The sequence below is a fragment of the Scleropages formosus genome, unplaced genomic scaffold (genome assembly GCF_900964775.1).
Source record: "Scleropages formosus unplaced genomic scaffold, fSclFor1.1, whole genome shotgun sequence".
Taxonomy (NCBI): Eukaryota; Metazoa; Chordata; class Actinopteri; order Osteoglossiformes; family Osteoglossidae; genus Scleropages; species Scleropages formosus.
The window spans coordinates 225,541-249,649 of NW_021641044.1; the positions used below are offsets into that span (position 1 = coordinate 225,541).

Here is a 24,109-nt window from a genome sequence, read left to right on the forward strand (position 1 = left end):
AAATGAAAAGCACAATTTCGAAACTGTGCAGTTTCATTCTGTTTTAGACTATTAATTAAATCTGAAGATGGGTGGTTGATGCAGAATGGGAAAATTGTGTCCAGGTGACTGTCATTCTTTAGTTTTTTTCTTAACTTATGATCTGTAGAAGAAACAGTTTTCATTAAAAGAGTAGTGTTGTAAAGTGACATAAAGATGAGGTATTAAATTGTTATTTAATAAAGGTAATTAAAAAGATTTTAAAAATGAGAAAGGAGAAATTTTCGAAGCATCCTTATAATATGCAAAGAAATAGGCTAATACATGCTTCTGTTCTGAAATTCTTTGATGGCACAAGTTCTGTCTCTTAGAAATGATGTCACTGGCACCTGTGAACAGTGACTTCGTGTGATCGGCCAGTAGGAGCCTACTGCTTTGGTCCAGCTGATGCGAGATGAGACGAGTGAAAATGATGGGTTTTGTCTGTGTAGTCACATCATGAACATAGGGGTGTCCATTGACCCTATTAATAAAGGGCAATGATATTGGTACAAGGCCTTGATATACAGTACATAAACAAACTGCAGACACCCCTCAACTTACACAAATAGACCGTTCTTCAATCCTTTATGTAAGTCAAAAGTTGCATGTCAAATTCCCCACCTTTCAACATTATTGCGTGCCATCATCACGTGCTGCTTTATACATGCAGCATCCTTCTGTCACACCCCCGGATGGAGTGGTCGCACCTGCAGCGGATCAGGGCACAGGAGCATAAAAGCACAGCACCCAACCACCTCCAGTTGTGGAACCTCTTAGAGCACACTGCTGCTTCCATGCCCAGTGCTTCCTACATTTACCTTGCTTTCCCTGGTCCCGTGTTTGCCTACCTCATCTCTGTGTTTCCCTGGCTCCTTGACTCTCGCCTGTCTCCTGACCATGACTATTGGATCCTCCAGGAAACAACGTTCGCTCATCAAAGACCTCCTGCCTGCCCCACGGTTATTGTTTCAGTCTGTCCTTACTCTGTTTCCATATTTGGTGAGCTTGTAAAACTGCACATGGGTCCATCACACTGTGGCGAACATGACAGAAGGTTCTGCCCACACATCAGACCCAGCGGAGCTAGAATGTGCACACTGCATGGTACTGTACCAAGATCGGCTTTTGAAAGGACATGAAATGACCTTGACCAAGCTTACGGGTGCTTTCCAAGAGCTTGTCTGGGAACTCAATGGAAAGAGGCTTGTAGAACCTCCTGTGCACGAAGGTGAAGGAACAGCCCCAGCCGCATACACACCTAATAGTGTCTCAGTTATGGAATAACCCTACTGCACTATGATGGTTCCTCCACGAAATGTCAAGGCTTCCTCATGCAATGTGAACTTGTCTTTGCTAGTCTCCCATGGGTGTATTGCACTGGTGAGACCAAGATCACCTACCTCCTCACGCTGCTAACCAGCCTGGTATTACAGTAGGCGATGGTGGCCTGGGAGAGTAGCATGCAGGCAACTTATGAGGAGTTCAAGAGACGCTTTCAGGCCGTTTTTGGATGTCTAGGGTTGGCACGTGTGGCTAGTGTGTGCCTGATGGAGCTCCCGCAGGGGAACCGCTCCGTAACGGAGTACTCCATTGAGTTCCATACACTGGCTGAACAGAGTGGCTGGAACAAAACTTCCATTCTGGCTAGTTTCAGGAAGGGACTGAATCCCTGGCTACAGGCAGAACTCACCTACCAGAGGGAGGACTGGACAGTGGATCAGTTCATTGAGACGGGGGTTGCAATAGATAACATGCCCTGAGATTGGGCCCCATGACTCACACAGCTCTCTTGAGCGACCTCCAACTGGGAGGAGGAGTTAGCAGAGGCAGTTTGGGCAAGGACATCTGACCCAGGAGGAAAGACAGTGCCGGATACAGGACGGTCTGTGTCTGTACTGCAGCCACCCCAGTCATTTCCGAGCAGCCTGTCCAGTGCACCCAGGATCCCAGGTGAGGGGCTGTTGCTGTTCAGGTAACCAATTAACTCTGCCAATTGTCCTGTTTGGGGGGAGCAACAGGTCTGCATACATGCATTTGTGGATTCCGGTGGTGTGGGCTGTTTCATGGATGGGATGTTTGCCAAGGCACACAGTGTGCCCCAACGGGCGTGGGATGTAATATTCCGGGTAAGTGCCCTTGAGGGACAGCCACTTGAAAAAGGGGTGGTGGAATCTCAAACCAAACTGTTAAACATACGTGTGGGGGAATGTCAACAAGAAAGTCTGGGATTTTACCTCATCGTTTCCCCCGAGGTCCCTGTCATTCTGGGTTTCCTGTGGCTGTCTCTGCACGAACCTGTATTCTATAGGAGCATGGGAGAATTGGTGGCCTGGGGTACACAGTGTAGTCATGGGTGCCTGTCATGGCCATGTTGAGCCACATCCGTGGAAGGCTCCAATGCACCACCACTTGTAAAAATCCCAAGGTTCTACGAAGACCTCCAGGATGTCTTCAGCAAGGAGCAGGCCGCAGTCCTACCACCCCATAGACCGTGGGATTGTGCCATTGACTTCTTTCCAGGCACGACACCTCCTAGAGGTTGAGTGTATCCCCCCTCCTTGCCGGAACAGGAGGCGATACGGAGGTATGTCTCCGAGGCCTTGGCGGGAGGAATCATTCGGCCCTCTGCATCTCTGGCCACTGCAGGGTTCATCTTTATTGGGAAAAAAGATGGAGACCTTCACCCGTGTATCGATTACCAAGGTTTGAACAGTATAACCATCAAATATCCACACCCTCTGCCACTGATTACAGCAGCTCTCGAAGAGGTACACGGGGCCCAGATCTGCACCAAACTCTATTTCTGTAGTGCCTACAGCCTGATCCAGATCAGGGAGGGGGATGAGTGGAAGACGGCCTTCAGCACAACCCTCGGTCACTATGAGTACCTGGTCATGCTGTTCAGGTTGGCTACACTCCCAGTGTATTCCAGGCATTAGATAACCACGTTTTGGAGGACCTGGTGAACCATGGGGTTCTCGTGTACTTGGACGACATTCTGATCTACTCCCAGTTCAAGGAACAACACACACAACAAATAAGGGAGGTATTGAGACATCTGCTGGCTCACCGTTTATTTGTCAAGGCCGAAAAGTGCCTGTTCCACCAGGAGCAGGTAGCCTTCCTGAGTTTCATTCTGAGCAAAGAGGATTTAGCCATGGACCCCGGGAAAGTCCAAGCCGCGATTAACTGGCCCCGTCCCAAGACCCTGAAAGCCTTACAAAGATATCTCAGGTTCACTAACTTTTACCGGCGTTTCATCAGGTACTACAATACCATCGCTGCACTGTTCATGGCTGGTAAGGGTCCCCGTCTCTCCTGGACCAATGCAACTCAGATGGTTTCTGAATCCCTGCAGCAACGGTGTACGTCAGCACCCATTCTCCGGCACTCAGACCCTACCCTGCCATTTGTAGTGGAGGTAGATGCATCAGTAGTAGGGCTGGGTACGGTCCTGTTTCAATGTCAAGGAGACCCCCCAAAACTGCACCTGTTTGCCTACTTTTCCCATAAACTGTCCAGGGCTGAGCAAAACTATGATATTGTCAACCAAGAGTTGCTAGCCGTAAAGCTGGCCCTAGAAGAGTGGCGACACTGGCTGGAGGGGGCCGTACATCCATTCCTTGTTCTGACGGATCACAAAAATCTGGAATACCTGCAGACAGCACGGTGTTTCAACCCTCGGCAACTAGGTGGGCCCTTTTCTTTACCTGCTTTCATTTCACTGTGACCTACCGGTAGGTAGTAAAAATACCAAGGCTGATGCCCTGTCCCGGATACACGAGCACCTCAGAAATCCCAGACCTAATCTTACCAGAACACTGTGTGGTGGCCCCGGTGCAGTGGCAATTCTCCTAGGAGCTCCAGGACGCTCAACAGACGGAACCAGGGCCCCCGAAACACTGGAAGGGAAGCAGTATGTGTACACTTCCATGAGACTGACCCTCCTGCAGTGGGCCCATGACTCCCTGGCAGCGGGTCACCCTAGGTTCTGTAAGACCCTTGACCTCCTACAGAAGCAATTCTGGTGGCCCTCGCTCCTAGACGATGCCTGGGACGACATCCCGGCATGCCCCACATGTGCCCAAGCAAAGACCCTGACCCAGAAGTCAGCTGGGCTCCTCGAACCTTTGCGTGTTCCGAGCCATCCTTGGTGCCACATTGCTCTGGACTTCCTGGTTGACCTCCCGCCTTCTGAGGGTAAGACCACTGTTCTCATGATTCTGGACCGATTTTCCAAGGCCTACTGCCTTGTCCCCTTTCCCAAACTCCCTAAAGCACTGGATACGGCCAAGTTGCTATTTAACCACATTTTCCATATCTCGTGACTGCCAGAGGACATCGTCTCATACCGGAGGCCGCAGTTCACCTGCAGGGTATGGAAGGCCTTCTGGCAGCAATTGGGGGTATCGGTGAGTCTCACATCTGGCTACCATCCGCAGGCTAATGGGCAGGTTGAGAAATTGCAACAGAACATCAGCAGGTTCCTACGCAGTTATTGCGCAAACCAGCAGCACCAGTGGGCCCACTATCTACCATGGGCAGAATATGCCCACAATTCACTGTCCCACACATCCACAGGTCTGTCACCATTCTAGGCATCCTAGGATATCAGCTCCCATTGTTTTCATGGCACCCTAGCCTGAGCGATGTACCTGCTGTGGACATCTGGTACAAGGAGAGCACGGAGACCTGGCACGTGGTGTGAGACCACCTCCAACAGAGCACCCAGAGGACCAAATTCCAGGCCAACCGCCACCGACATCCGCTCTCCTTCTTGCCTGGCCAACGGGTCTGTTAAATGGCTTAAAAAAACACAGCCAAAAATCACACACACACACACACACATTTTCAGAACCGCTTGTCCCATACGGGGTCACAGGGAACCGGAGCCTACCCGGCAACACAGGGCGTAAGGCCGGAGGGGGAAGGGGACACACCCAGGACGGGACGCCAGTCCGCCGCAAGGCACCCCAAGCAGGACTTGAACCCCAGACCCACCGAAGAGCAGGACTGCGGTCCAACCCACTGCGCCACCGCACCCCCTAGCCAAAAATCACATTTCCTTAAATTATCAAAGTTCAAATTCTTTATATTTTTTTCATAATAAATCAGTGTCAAGTGAGTTCACTGCAGTGATAGTTGTAATAAGGGCTCCCTCACATAGCATCCGGAGTTACTGGTCTGGACTCATCAGATGGTAGACTGACAGCTAGACAGACCAAGGTTTTGGAGTCACAGAGGGTGCAGTACTAAAGTGAACTCTGGGAAATGTATTACTCTTTACTAGTGTAATTGTGAGGGGCGTGGTGGCGCAGTGGGTTGGACCGGGTCCTGCTCTCCAGTGGGTCTGGGGTTTGAGTCCCAGTGGGGGTGCCTTGTGACAGACTGGCGTCCCGTCCTGGGTGTGTTCCCTCCCCCTCCGGCCTTATGCCCTGAGTTGCCGGGTTAGGCTCTGGTTCTATGCGACAAGCGGTTCAGAAAGTGTGTGTGTAGTGTAATTGGTATCCATAATATTTTGTTAGTTGCTATCTTTTACTTTATACCTCCTACTTTTTTCTTTTATGTATTTTACAAGTATCCTGTAGTAGCATTTGAGCCACCACTGACCAAAAATACTTGATGTACTTCACTCCTTCGAGCTATGAACAGTGTAACATGACTGACAGGAACAGCAACCTTTGGCTTGGATAGTGAACTACAGTCTCTATAGAGAACAGCATGGTTGTACTGGCCTTTTCTGTTTCAGACATACGCACACAGATCGCCTGTCAGCACAGTAGAATGCCCAGGAGGGGTGGGCAGCTATTGATGCTTGGACCCCCAAGGATTTTGCCCCCTTTCTTTGTAAATTAGGAGTTATTTGTTTCCCTCTCCTTTATGGTGAGCTGAGTGACTCTATTGTCATATGCATTATGCCTGTAATAATGTCTCGTTTACAGCAATCTTGTTCAGCACATTGTGTCTCTCTGTTGAGAAGAGCGCTCTTTAAGAAATAAAATAAATTGAATTGAAAAATTGAATTCTTTGCTGCAGTTATTGTCAGGATTAAGACCAACTAGACCAAGCAGTCCCAGCAGTCCTGCCAACCATATCTCATGTGAAAGCCTGTAAGAAGACTCAGTCATATGACATATACCATGGTATGGTGTAAAAATACACTTTTATTTATACAAATCACAGTATTCCTTTTGGTGTTTATGAACTAGATCTATGATATGAGCAACATGATTTTTTTATGCAATTTAAATGAAAATTAAAGCTTGTGTTTTCCGCACATCCATTGAAATGTATATAACATTTGCTTTTCACACAAAAAAACCTTTCTTAAAGTTATCACTATAGAAAATAGACTCAAATTGTGTCAAGCAGTGTACATTAAAGCTTGGAACCCATGATTTATGATGTAGAGGCATCAAGGCCTTATCTCCCCCATTGCAAACACGCGGTTATGTTTTAAAGTGAGACAGTCTTCAAGTCTGATTTGCTACAACTGTGACAGTGCTTTTGCTATACTTTGAGACCAGAATTAAAAATGGATTAAAAATCAGATAGACACAGTATTTAGAGTGATAAAGAGACTTTATTTTATTTTAGCTGATCCATCATGTCTGCAGTGGAGTAGAATTTAGGAAGGAAGGCTCATATCTGGAATGCTGAGGTTCTATCCAGTAGACTGTCCTTCACTCCACTTAAATTTATGTTTTTACTGATTCATAATCTGTAACAGAAAAAGACCACTTGTTAAAACACAGAAACATTTTAATGTGGTATGAAAAACCTCAATAAAATTAAAATATTTCCCTCCCAACTACATTTTTAAAATTAGATTGTATCAGTTAGATATGATTACACACACACACACACACATTTTCTGAACCGCTTGTCCCATACGGGGTCACGGGGAACCGGAGCCTACCCGGTAACACAGGGCGTAAGGCCGAAAGGGAAGGGGGACACACCCAGGACGGGACGCCAGTCCGTCGCAAGGCACCCCAAGCGGGACTCGAACCCCAGACCCACCGGAGAGCAGGACTGTGGTCCAACCCACTGCGCCACCGCGCCCCCTAGATATGATTATTTATATAGAAATTATTTTAGAGCTGGGGGCGCGGTGGCGCAGTGGGTTGGACCAGGTCCTGCTCTCTGGTGGGTGTGGGGTTCGAGTCCCGCTTGGGGGGCCTTGTGACAGACTGGCGTCCTGTCTGGGGTGTGTCCCCTTCCCCTCTGGCCTTACGCCCTGTGTTGCCAGGTTAGGCTCTGGCTCCCCGAATGGGACAAGCGGTTCAGAAAGTGTGTGTGTGTGTGTGTGTGTATTTTAGATCATTCAAAGAAAAAAAAGAATGTTTCCTGATGAAAGTGCTTTTGTCAAATTATTTTGTTCATAGAACAAGTCCTAGAAGTTAACATTCCTTTAGCCTTTGTTCAGGACAACACAATGTTAACTTTTGTAACAAATAACTTGCAGTTGTGTGCCCCGTCAGTTTAGGGTTCATACCTTGATCAAGGTGGTAGGGGAGGAGGGAGAATCACACCAGAGACCTTCAGCTTGGTAAACACTGACTAAAAACACTGTGCCCCCAACTCCCCCAGTTCTAAAAGTGCATTTGTTCTGAGACAAACAATTTTCATTGGTTCTCGCAAACAGTGACTCTCTGTGATTGGCCAGTAGGAGCCTACAGGTACTCACTCCTTCCATCCAGCCAATGTAAGCTGAGACTCGGGTGAAAACGGTGGGTTTCCTCAGTGTGTTGCAGCCGAGGGAAGACCCAAAACTGGTCACACCATGGACGTAGTAACGTCCTTTGACCTGACAGTTCAGTGGGCCACCAGAGTCACCCTGAAAAGTAACAGACTTTGAGTAAACAAAAGGCAAGTTTATGGATACCTGCCCTTGATGCAGTGTTCAGTTACTATTTCAGAAGTATTAATTGGATTTAACCAGCTTTTAAAAAAACACATGATTAAATAAATCACGTTCATCACAAAGTTAAAATGTTTCAGACTTTTTTATAATAAATCAATGTCAACTGAGTTCACTGGAGTGACAGTAGTAAGAAGGGCTCCCTCACATTGCATCCGGAGTTACTGGCACCTCCTGCACAGACCATGGTTTTCTTGACTATGCTGCCCCACCAGTCACCCCTGGAGCAGGTTTCATAGTTCCTTACAGGTAAGTAGGCCTGCTTTAACACATCAGATAGTGGACCGCCAGCTGGAGAGATGAAGGTAGATGAGTCACAGAGGATGACCGTTTAAGACAGTGAGAGAACAGCTCTCACAGCAGAAGAGACCGGCACACCAGAGAACACACTATTAGGTAAACAAGTTAAAGAATAATGAATTAGACCCAGATTAACACTGGTAAAGGGCTGCTTGATTATTCTCACTCTGGGTGCTGCCCCAGCCTGTGATGTAGCAGGGGTTGTTGTTGGGCAGGATCTGTCCTGGTTTGGGCAGAGAAGCCAGCTGCACGTAGGAGTTGAGGGTGACATCGGAGGACAGACGAAGCAGAGCAATATCATACCTGAAGAGAGGTAAATGAGCCTTACAGGTGATCACATGCTATTAAAAATTCACAGTAGTATGACAGCACATTAAAGTATTGTCACATCCCCGGGAATAAGCAGAGCGGCAACACCTGCGGGTAATTGATGAGGCCCGGTATAAACAGAGCTCCGTGACCACACAACATGGCGGATTCTTGGAAATGCCTCCTTGTGTGGATTGTGCAGAATCAGCATTACTCCTTGTTTTGTTTATGCTTCGTGTTCTGATCTCCTGGTTTCTGACCCTCATCTGTTTATCTGACTGCTAAGTCTTGCTTCGCCCATATAACAACATCTGAGCCTTGTATGACCCTTACCTGTCCCTGACCATTGTTTTCATCTGTCCTAGAAAACCCACACACACACACACACGTTCTCAGAACCACTCGTCCCACACGGGGTCACAGGGAACCGGAGCCTACCCAGCAACACAGGGCGTAAGGCCAGAGGGGGAGGGGACACACCCAGGATGGGATGCCAGTCCGTCGCAAGGCACCCCAAGCAGGACTCGAACCGCAGACCCAGTGAAGAGCAGGACCCGGTCCAACCCACTGCGCCACTGCACCCCCGCGCCCCCTCTCCTAGAAAACCCATCCTGAAGTAAAGCCAACCCACACTTGGGTCCACCACCTTACCTCCAGTCCCTTCTGTATGACAAGTATATATATCGTGTGTGTGTGTATGTATGTATATATATATATATATATATATACATACATATACACACACTATACACACACATTTTCTGAACCGCTTGTCCCATACGGGGTCACGGGGAACCAGAGCCTACCCGGCAACACAGGGAGTAAGGCTGGAGGGGGAGGGGACACACCCAGGACGGGATGCCAGTCCATCACAAGGCACCCCAAGCGCGACTCGAACCCCGGACCCACTGGAGAGCAGGACCCGGTCCAACCCACTGTGCCACCACACCCGCTTATACACGCTCTCTATATATATATATATATAAATTTCTCTAAACTCATTCTTTGTTAACTATTAGCTACCTTGTTTGCATTTAAAGTTCTTGTACTTAACTGTATTTGTATTTAAGTTGTTTCCACTGTATTTTAATAAAAAAATCTGCATGGGGTGAAATAACATGTCCACCACTCAGTTTTTCAGATACCTGGACACATAAGTAAGTACACACACACACACATTTTCGGAACCGCTCGTCCCATACAGGGTCACGGGGAACCGGAGCCTAACCCGGCAACTCAGGGCGTAAGGCTGGAGGGGGAGGGGACACACCCAGGACGGGACACCAGTCCGCCGCAAGGCACCCCAAGCGGGACCCGAACCGCAGACCCACCGGAGAGCAGGACTACGGTCCAACCCACTGCGCCACCGCGCCCCCCACATAAGTAAGTATATGCTATAAATTCAAATTTAAGTCGCCACAGTCACAGTTCCCATGGAAAATCATGGTACAGAACCATATTACAATGCAAATTCCTGGGTTGTTAATACAGGGAGAACATGTAGACTCTGCATACCATGAGGTGGATTTGAAGATATGCTTGAATGTGCAGCTTGGATGCTGTTGGAGTACCACTGTGCTGCTCAGAAAGTTCCTACCACATCTCAGTTCAGAACAGACAGCTTTAGACAATTCTGGAAAATTTCACTATATTTCTGTAGGCTAATTTCACCATATTTCATTTGGTGCAAAAATGAGACGCGGTGGCACATCAGGTAAAGCTGGTATGTCAAAGCTCCTGAACTGCTCGGGGAGTCTGCAGTTGACATGTTTCTCCCCATGTTTGCACCCCCCCCACACACACACAGAAGAAGACACCTGCAAACCACTTCTGTTCCTCCCTTACCACACAAACAGCATCAGTGGTTGCGATGAGTCAGGATGGAATTGATGGCATATACAGTAACAACTATTAGGCAAAAAAGAGGCTATAAATCATTCCCATATATAAAGTGAGAAAAACTGTTCTGACTCATCCACTCACCCATTGGTAACATTGTTGGGGTCCCAATTAGGGTGTATGTAGGTGTTGGTCACACCGACCACTTGCTGTGTTGGCTCATTGACAGTGATGTCTTGAGCTCCAAGAACCACTCGCCACACCTTTGGACTACAAAGTAGTACAATATGCAAAATTGAAGCTGTTAGGGCATGTGTTACAGTCTGTTTTCCATAAACATTTGTAATTTCTAATGAATGCATGTATGAACTTCACCTATTATTATCAGATGTGACTTGACTAATGCTTCTGTCCAAGGTGTCTTACAAAATTAGGCATTGTATAATTACAAGGAGGAATTGACTTTGGAGTTTTTTGGAGTTTGACTTTTGTTTTCCTGTTTATGTAGCACTACAGTAGAAGGGGTGTTTAAACTAGATATCGTGAGCTTGCAAGTAAACAACCATAAACATTACGTCACAAAACACACAAGTGCCTTCACAGGAACCAAACTCACGTAGTAACGCAGTGGGCGGCTGTCATTACCCAGCCTCTCCTGACCAGAGAACCTCCACAGGTGTGGTAGTACCAAAATATAAACTGGTACTGAAGGGAGATCTGAGACACAAAGCAGAAAAAGACCTCAGGTACATTATAATTAACATATTAACCATAATTTAATCATAATTATTCACTTAAATGACCCTCACTTAAAGGGGCATAAACCTCACCATCACTTAAAAGAGGACAGTATAGCAAAAGCATTAATTGCTAATGACAGAAAAAAAAGAAACTGAGAGGGGGTAAACAGAAGGAAAGAATTCTGAAACTGACAAAAACATTCAACATCATTATGTATCATACCTGCCAGGGCCAAGCGTGAGGTTTGGCAACACTCCCCCCCACAACCCTATCTTGGAATGCTTCCATGTATTGGGGCTTTACATTTTGCTCAGCAAGCACTGGGGGAAACCAAAAGACAGTCATCACTGGAACAATCTGAAAACTATTGTGAACTTGAAAAAAATTGACCAAGATTAGTCCAATGGATGTAACTATGTGTACTGATAATGTGACTGAGAGAAAAACTTTGCTGTAGAAAAGATGGTTCTTACCCAGTGCTATGAGAGCACTCAGCAGTAGAAACTTCAGCATGGCTGCAGGCCTTCTGGACTTCGTGATGAGCTGGGATTTTCTGACTCGCTGATGTATCTGATCCTGGGAGCTCCATTTATATAGGTTGCTTATAATATTTGTGGAATGCGTGTTCTTGTTTTTAGTTATGTCAAAGCCAACTGGTTCAACCGGTCAAGTCAACTATTGCCTATGTGCAAGTCTGTTAGAGGAATCAGTCATTTTTCTAACATATATGCTACACACACACACACACACACACACACACACACACACACACACACACACACACACACATAGCCTGAAACCACTTGTTCCAAGCGGGGTCACAGCAAGCCAGAGCCTAACCCGGCAACACAGGGCGCAGGGTTAGAGGAGAAGGGGACACACCCAGGACGGGATGCCAGTCCGTCCCAAGGCACCCCAATCAGGACTGGAACTCCAGACCCGTCCAAGTCCATCATGCCATGCCACTGCGCCCCCTTATATACTACTGTATTTACTATAACATATACTGTATACTATATACTACACTATAGTATGGTTTTCCTTGCACAAAACACAGTATTGTGCAAAGTCTGTGTGTGTGCAAAATCCATATTAATAACATTTTTGTGGTTCACAAAAGTTAAAATGTGCGTTTGTAGGAATACACCAGTTCACAGACTGTGTTTTGTGCACAGACATGTTGTCCCTAATAAATCCATGAACATGAATTATTATTATTACCTGTTACTTGGCCAGGGCTTTTTCCAAGGTATCTGACATTTTTTTATCTGACAAGCTTTTTATTTTTTCACATGAAAGTATATTTCAATTTATGTGGCAGCACATTTTATTAAAAGAGTAATTTCATTCATTCATTCATTCATTCATTCATTCATTCACATGCCATCATAAGCTCCGAACTCACTTGTTCACACAGCTGGCAGCTACCATCACGAAGCCTCTCTAGACCAGAAAACCTTCACAGGTGTGGTAGCACGAAAATATAAACAGGTACTGACAGAATACCTGAGTGAGAGAGCAGACGGAGGTCTCAGGTATATTACATTTCCATAATTATTCATTTGACTTAACCTCCAAAGTCAAGTACAGTACAATATAAAATAAATGCAAATTTCAAATATCAACAAAAAGTGACAGAGGAAAATTGAAGGTGAAAATACTGAAACTGACTAAAACACGGATCACTGGTGTGTGTTATAACTGTCAGGGTCAGGCACTGGGTGGGCCAAATTTACCTATGACCCCTTCCTCCACTGCATCAAAGTAATACAGCTGTGGCTTGGACTCAGCGAACACTGCAGAAAAGCAAGGGACATGAACTACTACCGTATTTATATGTTAAGAGGAAGGCTATGAAAGCTGCTGTTACAGCTGTGGACAGGGCATCTAGATGGCTGTGGATCAAGAAAGGTGAGCTGTGGGTTCAGGGTAGCACTGCCTGGACAAAGGCTGGGACCTAATCAACCCTGATCAGGTTGCCTGGGGAGGGGTGTCTGATGCAGAAAGGCCCAAAACGCCTGGTGACCCCTGGTTGCATGACTGATGATGTGTCCACGTGCATCACAAGATGTATGATATCAACTGAAAAAAATAAATTTACATTGAAATTTATATTTATTCATTTAGCAGATGCTTTTCTTCAAAGCGATGTACATCTCAGAGAAAAATAAAATTTGTTGAATGTATGCCTAGTGTGTTAATTCCCTTTGTTTTCATCCGATTCAAAGCTAACCAGTCATTTCTCCTGTATCTAAAAGATGACACAGAGTTTGCCTGACCTCTCTATGACTCATTTCACTGGTGTTTTGTAGTGTTAAGTCTCTTACCTTGCAAGATAATCAAAAAATGCGCACATGACAAGCAGTGACATTTTGGGGCAGTTTTTCTCTGTAGCTACATTTTTTCAAACTGATGCAGAATTGAAAGAAAACAAAAGTGCAATTCACCGACAGATGAAAAGATAAAGACGCAGACACATGCTTCTGAAAGTACAGCCACTTAGTCAAACACACACACACACATTGTCAGAACCGCTTGTCCCATACAGGGTCACGGGGAACCGGAGCCTACCCGGCAACACAGGGCGCAAGGCTGGAGGGGGAGGGGACACACCCAGGACGGGACGCCAGTCCGTCACAAGGCACCCCAAGCGGGACTCGAACCCCAGACCCACCGGAGAGCAGGACCGTGGTCCAACCCACTGCGCCACCGCACCTCCCTCCACTTAGTCAAACACCACCATTTAATCAGCATACATTACACAACTAGCAGTGTATAGAGTTAACAGAGAATCCAATTTAAACTGATATTGTAGTACAAGTTTATGAAGTAGATGGGAGACCTAAAGAGGAGTGGGTCGGACAGAGCTTTGTTTTGAGACCCCTCTTGAATATTGAGATGCATTCAGCAGTTCTGAGTCTAAGAGGGAGATCATTCCACTACATTGAGCACAGCAGCCTGACTGTGGTGTAGCCAGTGATAAGACTGCAGGAATCAGGGAGCAGATCCGTTGATGGTTTTGAAGGCCGTAACTAGAGTTGTGAACTACAGGTAGTCAATGGACAGACATAAAACAAGGAGATACATAGGAATGCGTTGGTAGGTTGAACACACCTTGTGCAGTAGCATTCTGAGTCAACTGGAGAGGTCTGATGGTGGAAGCTGGAAGGCCAGACAGGAGGAAGTTGCAGTAGTTCGGGGGATATCACCATGGCCTGGAGCAGAGGTGGCATTGCGTGTGTTGTGAGATAAGGGTGGATGCTGCGGATGCTCCAATGGTGCAGGTGAAATAAGAAAGTTTTCCAGTTTGAGAGAGTTCCCAGAAGGGATTTGCCATTTTGGAGATGCTGAAAAGACATCCAAGTAGAGATGTCTGAGGTTCAAGCTGTGATACATAAGGACATGTCTGTACCTGCTGGGGGGAAAAGAATAGGCAATTAGTAGGCAATGAAGGCAGTTACTGGGCCAAGGAAAGAGGCAGAGATTAAGATTAGGGTGTCTTGTAGAGCACCAGTTGAAAAGGGCTGTGGAGAAGACAGGGAGCCACCTCAGACCAACTGGTATGATCTACCCAGTAGGCAGAACTCTAACCATTTCAGTGCTGTTCCTTTGATGGCTAGCTGCCCCAGAGAAAAAGGTAGAATCTGGTAGCTGACAGTATCCACTGCTACAGAAGGCCAAGGAGAATAAGAATAAAGGTATCTGGTTATAGGTGCATGTTCCAGAGTTATTGACAGAATAGGGAGAAGAGAGACCTGCCTGTAATTCTGGACTGAGTCTAGATCCAGAGAGGGTTTCTTTAACAAGAGAGAGATGTGGGCAGTTTTGAAGGCACCTGGGAAGCAACCAAAGAGCGAGGAATTATTAATAGGAGAGATCAAAGAAAAAAGTTGCAGAGAAATTATCTATAGGGCAGGTGAAGAGATGCGATCAAGAGAAAAGATGCTAGGTCTGGATAAGAGTAGAATGTCTGTGATTTCACCTTCTGATAAAGGTTGAAATGCAGAGAATGAGACTTTGCTGGAAATTCTACCATGGTTTGAAAAGGCAGGTGCCAAGAACTTGGCAGTGATGGAATTCTCTTTGCCTCAACAGAATGAGGCAAAATCGTCAGCAGCGAAGGAGGAGGAAAGAAGAGAAGGATGGGTGAAGAGAAAAGAGAAAGTGAAAAAAGGGTTATATGGGAGTTATTGGCTACAGACAAGTTTATTCTGGAAGAAAGTAGTGGTTGGCTCGGGAAAGAGAAGAGTTAAAACTATAAGATATGACTGAACGTGAGAAAACTGCAATCTTTATTTGCTTGCTATTATCTTGCACAGTTTGTTCAGCTATCGATTTTACGGTAGCTTGCAGTAACATATGAGAGGATAGATCATGTTTGCATGATAATTTGCAGTATTTTTTGACGAATGTATCATTTTCTGATCAGATCCTTTGCATATCATGAACCAATAAAAAAGTCTTTAAAATAGTCTTCTGAGGATGTATTCAGTCAACTACTGTATAACTGAGCAGGTGTGTGAAACACTGGTGTCCAACAGACAGCAATTCATATCAGTGAGCGATATGAGGATCTGTGTGGTCAGTGTGTGTGCTGTGGTCATACAGTTTTTTCCACTTTCTGCAGTTCGATGACATGTTGAACACCGACCTCATTCATTATGCCTCAGTGATATGTGCGGTTTCCAGCAGTTTATACATAAACATTGCACATTTAAAGCTGCAGCATCAGAATAATCACCTTTTTATCTAATTGCAGTACTCACTTCTTCAATATATTATTAATCATAACTATCTAAGTTTCTAAATGATTGATGTTGTACAGTTCATCGTTTTGGCTTAGTTTATTTGCAGGTTCTGCCCAGAAGATAATAGTAAAAATCCCTGCATGAGTTGTGTTAAGCTTTCCCTTCCCTGTTAAGGAGCTCAGCAACAATTTAAAATAATATGAGGCCTTGTAAAAACTAGTCTTTTCTTTGTGTCTCTTCAGGTCTGATGATTGTCTGCGTTTCACTGTTTAAGTGTTTTTGTTTGTTTGGTCTCATATATGTTACATTTATTGTATGCGGAGTCCAAATGTGTTTCCAGTTCATCTGCTGATCATTAATGTGTCTGAAAAGACAAGAAATTCCAAATAGCCAAAGCGAACCAGTTGCACAATGCCATTAGAAGTGAATGAAAAATAAAATGCTTATTCTTTTCATTATTTTCTTAAATAACTAAAATGGATTTAATACCAAAAGGAATCTTAAACTAAAAAAAAAAAACTTAAGAATACTGAAGTAATGTACAGTTAGAAAAAATATTTATTCATTGATTTATGCCTTTTTGTTTTCCTCAACTAGAAAATGAACACCAAAACTTTAATTTTGGGTTAAACAGGCTTTCTCTATGGGTGATGGTCAGTCATTCATGGACTTATGTATTTCGGGGGTCTAGCAACCTACACCCTATGAAAAACAGTGATGACAGTGCGGTATTTGAAAGTGTGTGCAGTTAAGTTCAAAAATATGAAACTGGTTTCTGTCATTTTGAACTGCCTTTGTTATACCTCTCACACATATCCTGATGCAGACATCCTGGACTCTGTGATGAGCTGGGATTTTCTGACTGACTGATGTATGTCATCTTGGGAGAGCTGTATATAGGTAACTTGTAATAATTAATTAACTTATTTGTATAAGTATACCAACCAATGTCTACAACTGCTTGTTATATCTCTCACACATATACCATAATTACAGTGTAACACCACAGAACACAGTATTTCTGTATGCATGTTTTCATTTTTTTGTGTGTGGATCCATGACATCAATAACATTTCTACTGTCCACAACACTGAGAATGCACTTTTACAAACTATTTAGATATTTGTGGAATGTACAGTATATTATGTGTTCTTTGTCATAATTACCATCAGGATCAAGCAGTCCAACCAGCCATTTCCCATGTATAAGTCTACAAGAGAACTGTTATCCCTCTTAAACATGTATCATGGTTACACTGTGAAATCACAGTTTTATTTATACAAAGCATGGTATTTCTTTCAATGTGCATGAGCTACATCCATGATATTAACAATATTTGTGTGGTTCACAGAAATTAAAATGCGTTCTTGTAGCAATGCAAGTGTACAAGCTGTGTTACGCACACATATTTCTAATGAATGTAACTATGAACTTCAGTTATGATAGTTTACTATTGCTTAGCTAAGACTTTCCTTTGAGAATTCTTATATTTTCAGTTTTTTATTATCATAAGCTAAGTATGTTCTTGTTTATGTAGCAGCACATTTTTCAAGAGTAATTTCAGTTTCAATTTATTGTGAAGAGCGCTCGCTTCACTGGAATGACGTACAGCACTGAACAATATGTACAAACAGGAGAGCTACAGAAGCGGCAAAAATGCATTTTTTTTGTGTGAACCAGTTCTGTGTGTGTGTGTGTGTGTGTGTCTGTTTCCATGTTTTTTGTGTGTTCTATATTCATGACATTAACAACACTTGTGTGGTCCACATTAAAATGTGCTTTTCCAAAAGATTTAAACACTATGCAATTTTCATGCCATCCATGTGATGTGTATGACATAGAAAAAATTGTTGGAAAAAAATGAAGCAACTGTTGCAGAAGCAGAATGTTTGTAGTATTTTTTATTGGTTTCTCTGTTCGGACATATCCACACAGGGCCGCTGTCACCGTACTAGAACACAAAGGATGGGTATGCAGCTACTATTTCTTTGTTGATTGGAAGTTTTTTTGCTTTTCTTCCTAATGTGGCTGGCTTACTCTGAAATATATATCTGTTATACCTCCAATACTGTATAATTTACTACAATCTTGTTGTGTTATTATAGTGAGAGCATATTAATAAAAAATTTAAATTCTTTGCTCTAATGGTCATCAGGATTAAGACCAAAGTCTCTAACCACCCCAGCCAACCGCTGACCATGTGCAAGAGGACTCAGTCATACATATTATCCATAAACTATAGTATGGTGCAATACTACAGTTTTATTTACACATGACAGTATTTCTGTCCATGTATGTGTTTTTTGCATGTGTTTTGTTTGTGCTAACATATTAATAAAATTTGTGTGGTTCAGAACAATTAGAATGTGCTTTTAGATGGTTTGTGACCTTTGTGGAATGTATGACGTCTGTTCGTTGCCGTAGCGATCATCATCATTGGATGACTGATCTTCTGATCTCCATACAGTTGTCAGCCTCTGCAAAACCTCTCCAAATCATTCACCTCCCATTTCCATAGTTATTCATTTAACCAACCTTCATTTCCAGAGGTAGGTGCAAAGTCAATAACAGAAATATAAATTATTAATGTAAAGTAAAATTGGCAGCCCAAAACACTAAAGTACACCTCATCATTTCTGGTCAGGCTACTGATTTGAGGCTGTCTGATGTTGAAAGACCTGAAACACCAGACCCCAAGTTACATCTCTGATGATGTTTCCAGGTGCATTTTAAGGTATACAACTGAAAACTGTCTGTAGTCTATAATGTTCAACATAAGCGGCCTTGAAGAAATATTCAAACCTCTTGAGAGTAATCAACATTACCTGGATTACAGATTATACTTACATACATTTTTCCAATCAGTATTTTTATTGTGAAAATTGTCAAAGTCAAAATAATTTATTTGTTTACTGATAGTTTAAAGGAAAAGAAAAACTGAAATGTGGTGCATCCAAATTGTCTCACACACACACACACACACACACACACACACACACACACACACACACACACACACACACATTTTCAGAACCGCTTGTCCCATACGGGGTCACGGGGAACCGGAGCCTACCCGGCGACACAGGGCGTAAGGCCGGAGGGGGAGGGGACACACCCAGGACGGGACGCCAGTCCATCGCAAGGCCAAATTGTCTCTTGAAGTTGTAACTCCAAGTTGTCTCTTAATTGGACTTAATTGGTTTCTACCCATGACTCATTAAAGTAACAACCACTTTTCTAAATAAAAATAGCATCAGTGGGTGTTGCTCTTGGAGATATAAACTGCTGTATGGGTGCTTTTGTGGGATCAGTGCTAATAAAATGAGTATATCTTATCAGTGTTATATGGACAGTTATGTTCTAGCTTATTTAAAAAAAAAAAAAAAAAAAGTCACCTTAAGCTGTTTATGCTTCATGTCTTAGAGAGGGTATCATTGTTGGGTGATTCAGTGGTGTGACAGGTTCTTTCTTTTCCTCAGTTTCTGGACTTAAGATTCCCATGAAAGTCATGATACGTAGGCACAGGTGGTTTTCTTTCAAGTGCAAACCCCATGTTTTGTTTGAAAATTAACTTTAATGTTAAAGTTGGGACAGTGGTTTGCTGTGTTTAAAACTAGAACAAGTTTAACACAATGATCAACATTTCACAATTTCTAATGCTATGGAGGCTTTTTCCTAAAGATCGGACCTTTACCTCATGAATAAGACCTGAAGAAGGATATTTCATACTTTTAGCTAGAGTACTGAAAATTGCATTGTACTCTAACTGCATCTAGTTTGGAGTGTATTTTTGTTGTACTTAACTGCTGGAACTAAAAGCGGAATACAAATCAGATGGACACAATGTTCACAGTGATCAAGAAACTTTACAGTATGTCAGTTGATCTGACATGTCTGAAGTGGAGAGAAATTTGTGAAAGATGGATCATATCTTCAATGATGAGAAAGTATCCAGTTGAGTGTCATTATGACACTTGACCTCATGGTTTTAATAACCCATAATCTGTAACAGAAACAGGACATAAATTAACATACACACCATACATTATAATGCGCAACGAAAAACATTAACAGCAATCCACTTGCAATTATCTACTAACTTACAATTATTCATTTAGCCGGTGCTTTTCTCTGGTGTGACTCACAACGTTAAGTTACTTATTTATCCATTTATACAGTTGGGTCATTTTACTGGGGTAATTTTTAGGGCAAATACCTTGCTCAAGGGTACTATTGCTGAAGGTGGAATTTGAATCTGTGACCTTTAGATCCAAAAGCAACAGCTTTAACTGCTAAGATACCAACTGCCCCCAGTTCAACTTTATTGTGTCAATTACCTCAATCCAGGTTAGTACAGCAAGAGGGGATTGAAAGCAGAAAAATTCAGCTTGAAAGCCAATGGCCAAAAACACAGTGCCACCAACTGCCCCAGTTGTAAAAGTACACTTGTTCTAAGACAAACAATTCTCATTGGTTCTCGTGAATAGTGACTCCGTGTGATTGGCCAGTAGGAGTCTACAGGTACTCACTCCTTCCATCCAGCCGATGTAAGCTGAGACTCGGGTGAAAACGGTGGGTTTCTTTGGCGTGTTGCAACGGAGGGAAGACCCAAAACTGGTCACACCATGGACATAGTAACGTCCTTTGACCTTACAGTTCAGTGGGCCACCAGAGTCACCCTGAAAAGTAACAGACTTTGAGTAAACAAAAGGCAAGTTTATGGATACCTGTCCTTGATGGAGTGTTCATACACAATTTCAGAAGTATTAATTGGATTTAAGCAGCTTTTAAAAAACACATAGCCATAAATCACTTTCATCAAAAAGTTAAATGTTTCAGACTTTTTCATAATAAATCAGTGTCAGGTGAGTTCACTGCAGTGACAGTAGTAAGAAGGGCTCCCTCACACTGCATCCAGAGTTCCTGGAGCCTCCTGCACAGACCATGGTTTTCTTGACTATGCTGCCCCACCAGTCACTCCTGGAGCAGGTTTCATAGTTCCTTACAGGTAAGTAGGCCTGCTTTAACACATCAGATAGTGGACCGCCAGCTGGAGAGATGAAGGTAGATGAGTCACAGAGGATGACCGTTTAAGACAGTGAGAGAACAGCTCTCACAGCAGAAGAGACCGGCACACCAGAGAACACACTATTAGGTAAACAAGTTAAAGAATAATAAATTAGACCCAGATTAACACTGGTAAAGGGCTGTTTGATTATTCTCACTCTGGGTGCTGCCCCAGCCTGTGATGTAGCAGGGGTTGTTGTTGGGCAGGATCTGGCCTGGTTTGGGCAGAGAAGCCAGCTGCACGTAGGAGTTGAGGGTAACATTGGAGGAAAGACGAAGCAGAGCAATATCATCCCTAGGGGAGGTAAGTGAGCCATACAGGTGATCACATAACAAAAATTCTCCTTAGTGTGACAGGACTTTAAAGTCTATATACCGTGTGTGTGTGTGTGTATTTTGTAAACTCATTCTTTGTTGACTTTTAGCTGTCCTATGTGCACTTGTTGTAAAAACAAATTGTTGTATTTGGGTGTATTTGTGTTTAAGTTGTTTTCACTGTCTTAAAATTCTAATAAAAAGCCTCCATGTGTAACATAACATTTCCACCACTCAGTTTTTCAGATATCATGACACATCCGTAAGCATACGTCGTAAAGTCGAATTTAAGTCGCCACAGTCACAGTTCCCATGGAAAGGCAGAGTACAGAAGTAGCTCACAATGCACATTCCTGGGTTGTTAATACAAGGAGAACATGCAGACTCTGCATGCCATGACCTGGATTTGAACATATGCTTGAATGTGCTGCTTGGATGCTGTTGGGGTACCACTGTGCTGCTCAGAAAGTCCACATCTCAATTTCAAAACGTAACACATTGATTTAGACAACAGTGGAAAATTTCACTGTATTTTTGTAGGCTAATTTCAGTATATTTCATTTGATGTAAAAATGGGACGTGGTGGCACACCGGGTGACATTGGTATGTCAAAGCTCTTTAGCTGCTCAGGGAGACTGCAGTTGACATGTTTCTCCCCGTGTTTGCACCCCCCACACACACAAAAGAAGACACCTGCAAACCAATTCTGTTCCTCCCTTACCACACAAACAACATCAGTGGTTGTGGTTAGTCATGATGAGCTTGATGGCATATACAGTAACAACTATTAGGCAAAAAAAAAGAGGCTCTATAGCACTTCCCATATATAAAGTGAGAAAAACTCTTCTGACTCGTCCACTCACCCACTGGAAGCATTGTTGGGGTCCCAGTTAGGGTGTATGTAGATGTTGGTCACCCTGACCACCTGCTGTGTTGGCTCATTGGCAGTGATCTTTTGAGCTCCAAGAACCACTCGCCACACCCCGAAACTATAAAGTAGTACAATATGCAAAACTGAAGGTATTAGGGCATGTGTTACAGTCTGTTTTCCATAAACATATGTAATTTCTAATAAATTAATCAATGAACTTCACATATTATTGGATACAGATTTTGTACAAGGTGTCTTACAAAGTGTTGTGTGGTGGCGCAGTGGGTTGGACCACAGTCCTGCTCTCCGGTGGGTCTGGGGTTCGAGTCCTGCTTGGGATGCCTTGTGACGGACTGGCGTCCTGTCCTGGGTGTGTCTCCTCCCCCTCCGGCCTTACGCCCTGTGTTACCGGGTTGGCTCTGGTTCCTTGTGACCCCGTATGGGACAAGCGGTTCTGAAAATGTGTGTGTGTGTGTGTGTGTGTGTGTGTGTGTGTGTGTGTGTGTGTGTAGTACCACAGCAGAATGGGGGTTTAAAGTAGAGAGCTTGAGTTTGCAAATAGACACATACACACACACACATTTTCTGAACCGCTTGTCACGGGGAACCGGAGCCTACCCACTAACACAGGGCATAAGGCCAGAGAGGGGACACACCCAGGACGGGACGCCAGTCCGTCACAAGGCACCCCAAGCAGGACTCGAACCCCAGACCCACCGGAGAGCAGGACCTGGTTCAACCCACTGCACCACCACACCCCCCAGCTTGTAAATAAATAACAATAAATCACAGGAACTGAACTCACATAGACACACAGTGGGCAGCTGTCATCACCCAGCCTCTCCTGACCAGAGAACCTCCACAGTTGTGGTAGTACGAACCACGTGACAGGTACTGAAGGGAGATCTGGGAGAGAACAAGACTTCAGGTACATTATATCTCCATAATTATTCACTTAAATGACCATCACTTAAAGGGGCATAAACCTCACTCTCACTTATAGAGGCCAGTAGAGCAAAAGTATTAATTTCCAGTGATGACCAAAAAAAAAAACTGACAGGGGGTAAACAGAAGGAAAGAATTCTGAAACTGACAAAAACATTCAACACCGGTATGTATTTTACCTGCCAGGGCCAAGCATGAGGTTTGGCAACACTCCCCCCCACAACCCTGTCTTGCAATGCTTCCATGTACTGGGGCTTTACATTTTGCTCAGCAGGCACTGGGGAAAACCAAAAGACAGCCAACATTAGAACAATGTGAAAACTGTCGTGAACCTTGCAAGAAATTGACTAAGATCAGTCAATGTAACAATGTATGTAACAAGGCATACTGGTAATGTGATTGAGTGAAAATCTTTGCTGTAGAAAAGAAGGTCCTTACCCAGTGCCATGAGCGCACTCAGCAGTAGAAACCTCAGCATGTCTGCAAACCTTCTGGACTCTGTGATGAGCTGGGATTTTCTGACTCACTGATGTATTTGATCCCGGGAGCTCTATATGTACAGGTGGCTTGTAATATTTGTGGAATGTATGTCATGTGTGTTCTTGGCTATAGTTTTAGTGAATTCAAAGCCAACTGGTTCAACCAGTCAAGTCAACTATTGCCCATGTGCAGGTGTGTTAGAGGACTCAATCATATTTATTGCATATATACTAGATACTATCGTATGGCTTAATTTGCACAAAACGCAGTATTCCTGTCTCTGTGTGTGTATGTGTTTGTGTGCAAAATCCATATTGAAAACGTTTTCGTGGTGCACAGAAATTAAAATGTGCGTTTGTAGCAATACACCAGTTTACAGACTGGTCTGTGTGCACAGACATGTAGTCCCCCAATAAACCTAGGAACTTGAATTATTATTATTTATTACTTGGCTGAGGCTTTTCTCCAAGGGATCTGGCATTTTTTTTTTAATAAATCACAAGTATACCAACCAATGTCTGCAGCTGCTTCTCCCAAGCGGGGTCACGG

At 43.9% G+C, this 24,109-nt stretch overlaps 2 protein-coding genes across 2 annotated transcripts; both read right to left on the reverse strand.

The window, feature by feature from the left end:
* Window positions 1-6,584: 6,584 nt before the first annotated feature.
* On the reverse strand, window positions 6,585-11,684 carry LOC108928375 (elastase-1-like). Its single transcript, XM_029249564.1, has 8 exons — window positions 11,608-11,684; window positions 11,357-11,454; window positions 11,010-11,110; window positions 10,538-10,663; window positions 8,412-8,548; window positions 8,094-8,236; window positions 7,712-7,861; window positions 6,585-6,742 (listed from the first exon to the last, which is right to left on the reverse strand). The coding sequence occupies exons 1-8, from the start codon at window positions 11,645-11,647 to the stop codon at window positions 6,728-6,730; spliced, it is 810 nt and encodes a 269-aa protein (XP_029105397.1). The 5' UTR covers window positions 11,648-11,684; the 3' UTR covers window positions 6,585-6,727.
* Window positions 11,685-19,472: 7,788 nt separating this feature from the next.
* LOC114909770 (elastase-1-like) lies at window positions 19,473-23,593 on the reverse strand. Its single transcript, XM_029249565.1, has 8 exons — window positions 23,519-23,593; window positions 23,260-23,357; window positions 22,941-23,041; window positions 22,128-22,253; window positions 21,108-21,244; window positions 20,790-20,932; window positions 20,412-20,561; window positions 19,473-19,885 (listed from the first exon to the last, which is right to left on the reverse strand). Exons 1-8 carry the CDS (start codon window positions 23,556-23,558, stop codon window positions 19,871-19,873), a joined length of 810 nt encoding a protein of 269 aa, XP_029105398.1. The 5' UTR covers window positions 23,559-23,593; the 3' UTR covers window positions 19,473-19,870.
* Between the last annotated feature and the right edge of the window lie 516 nt (window positions 23,594-24,109).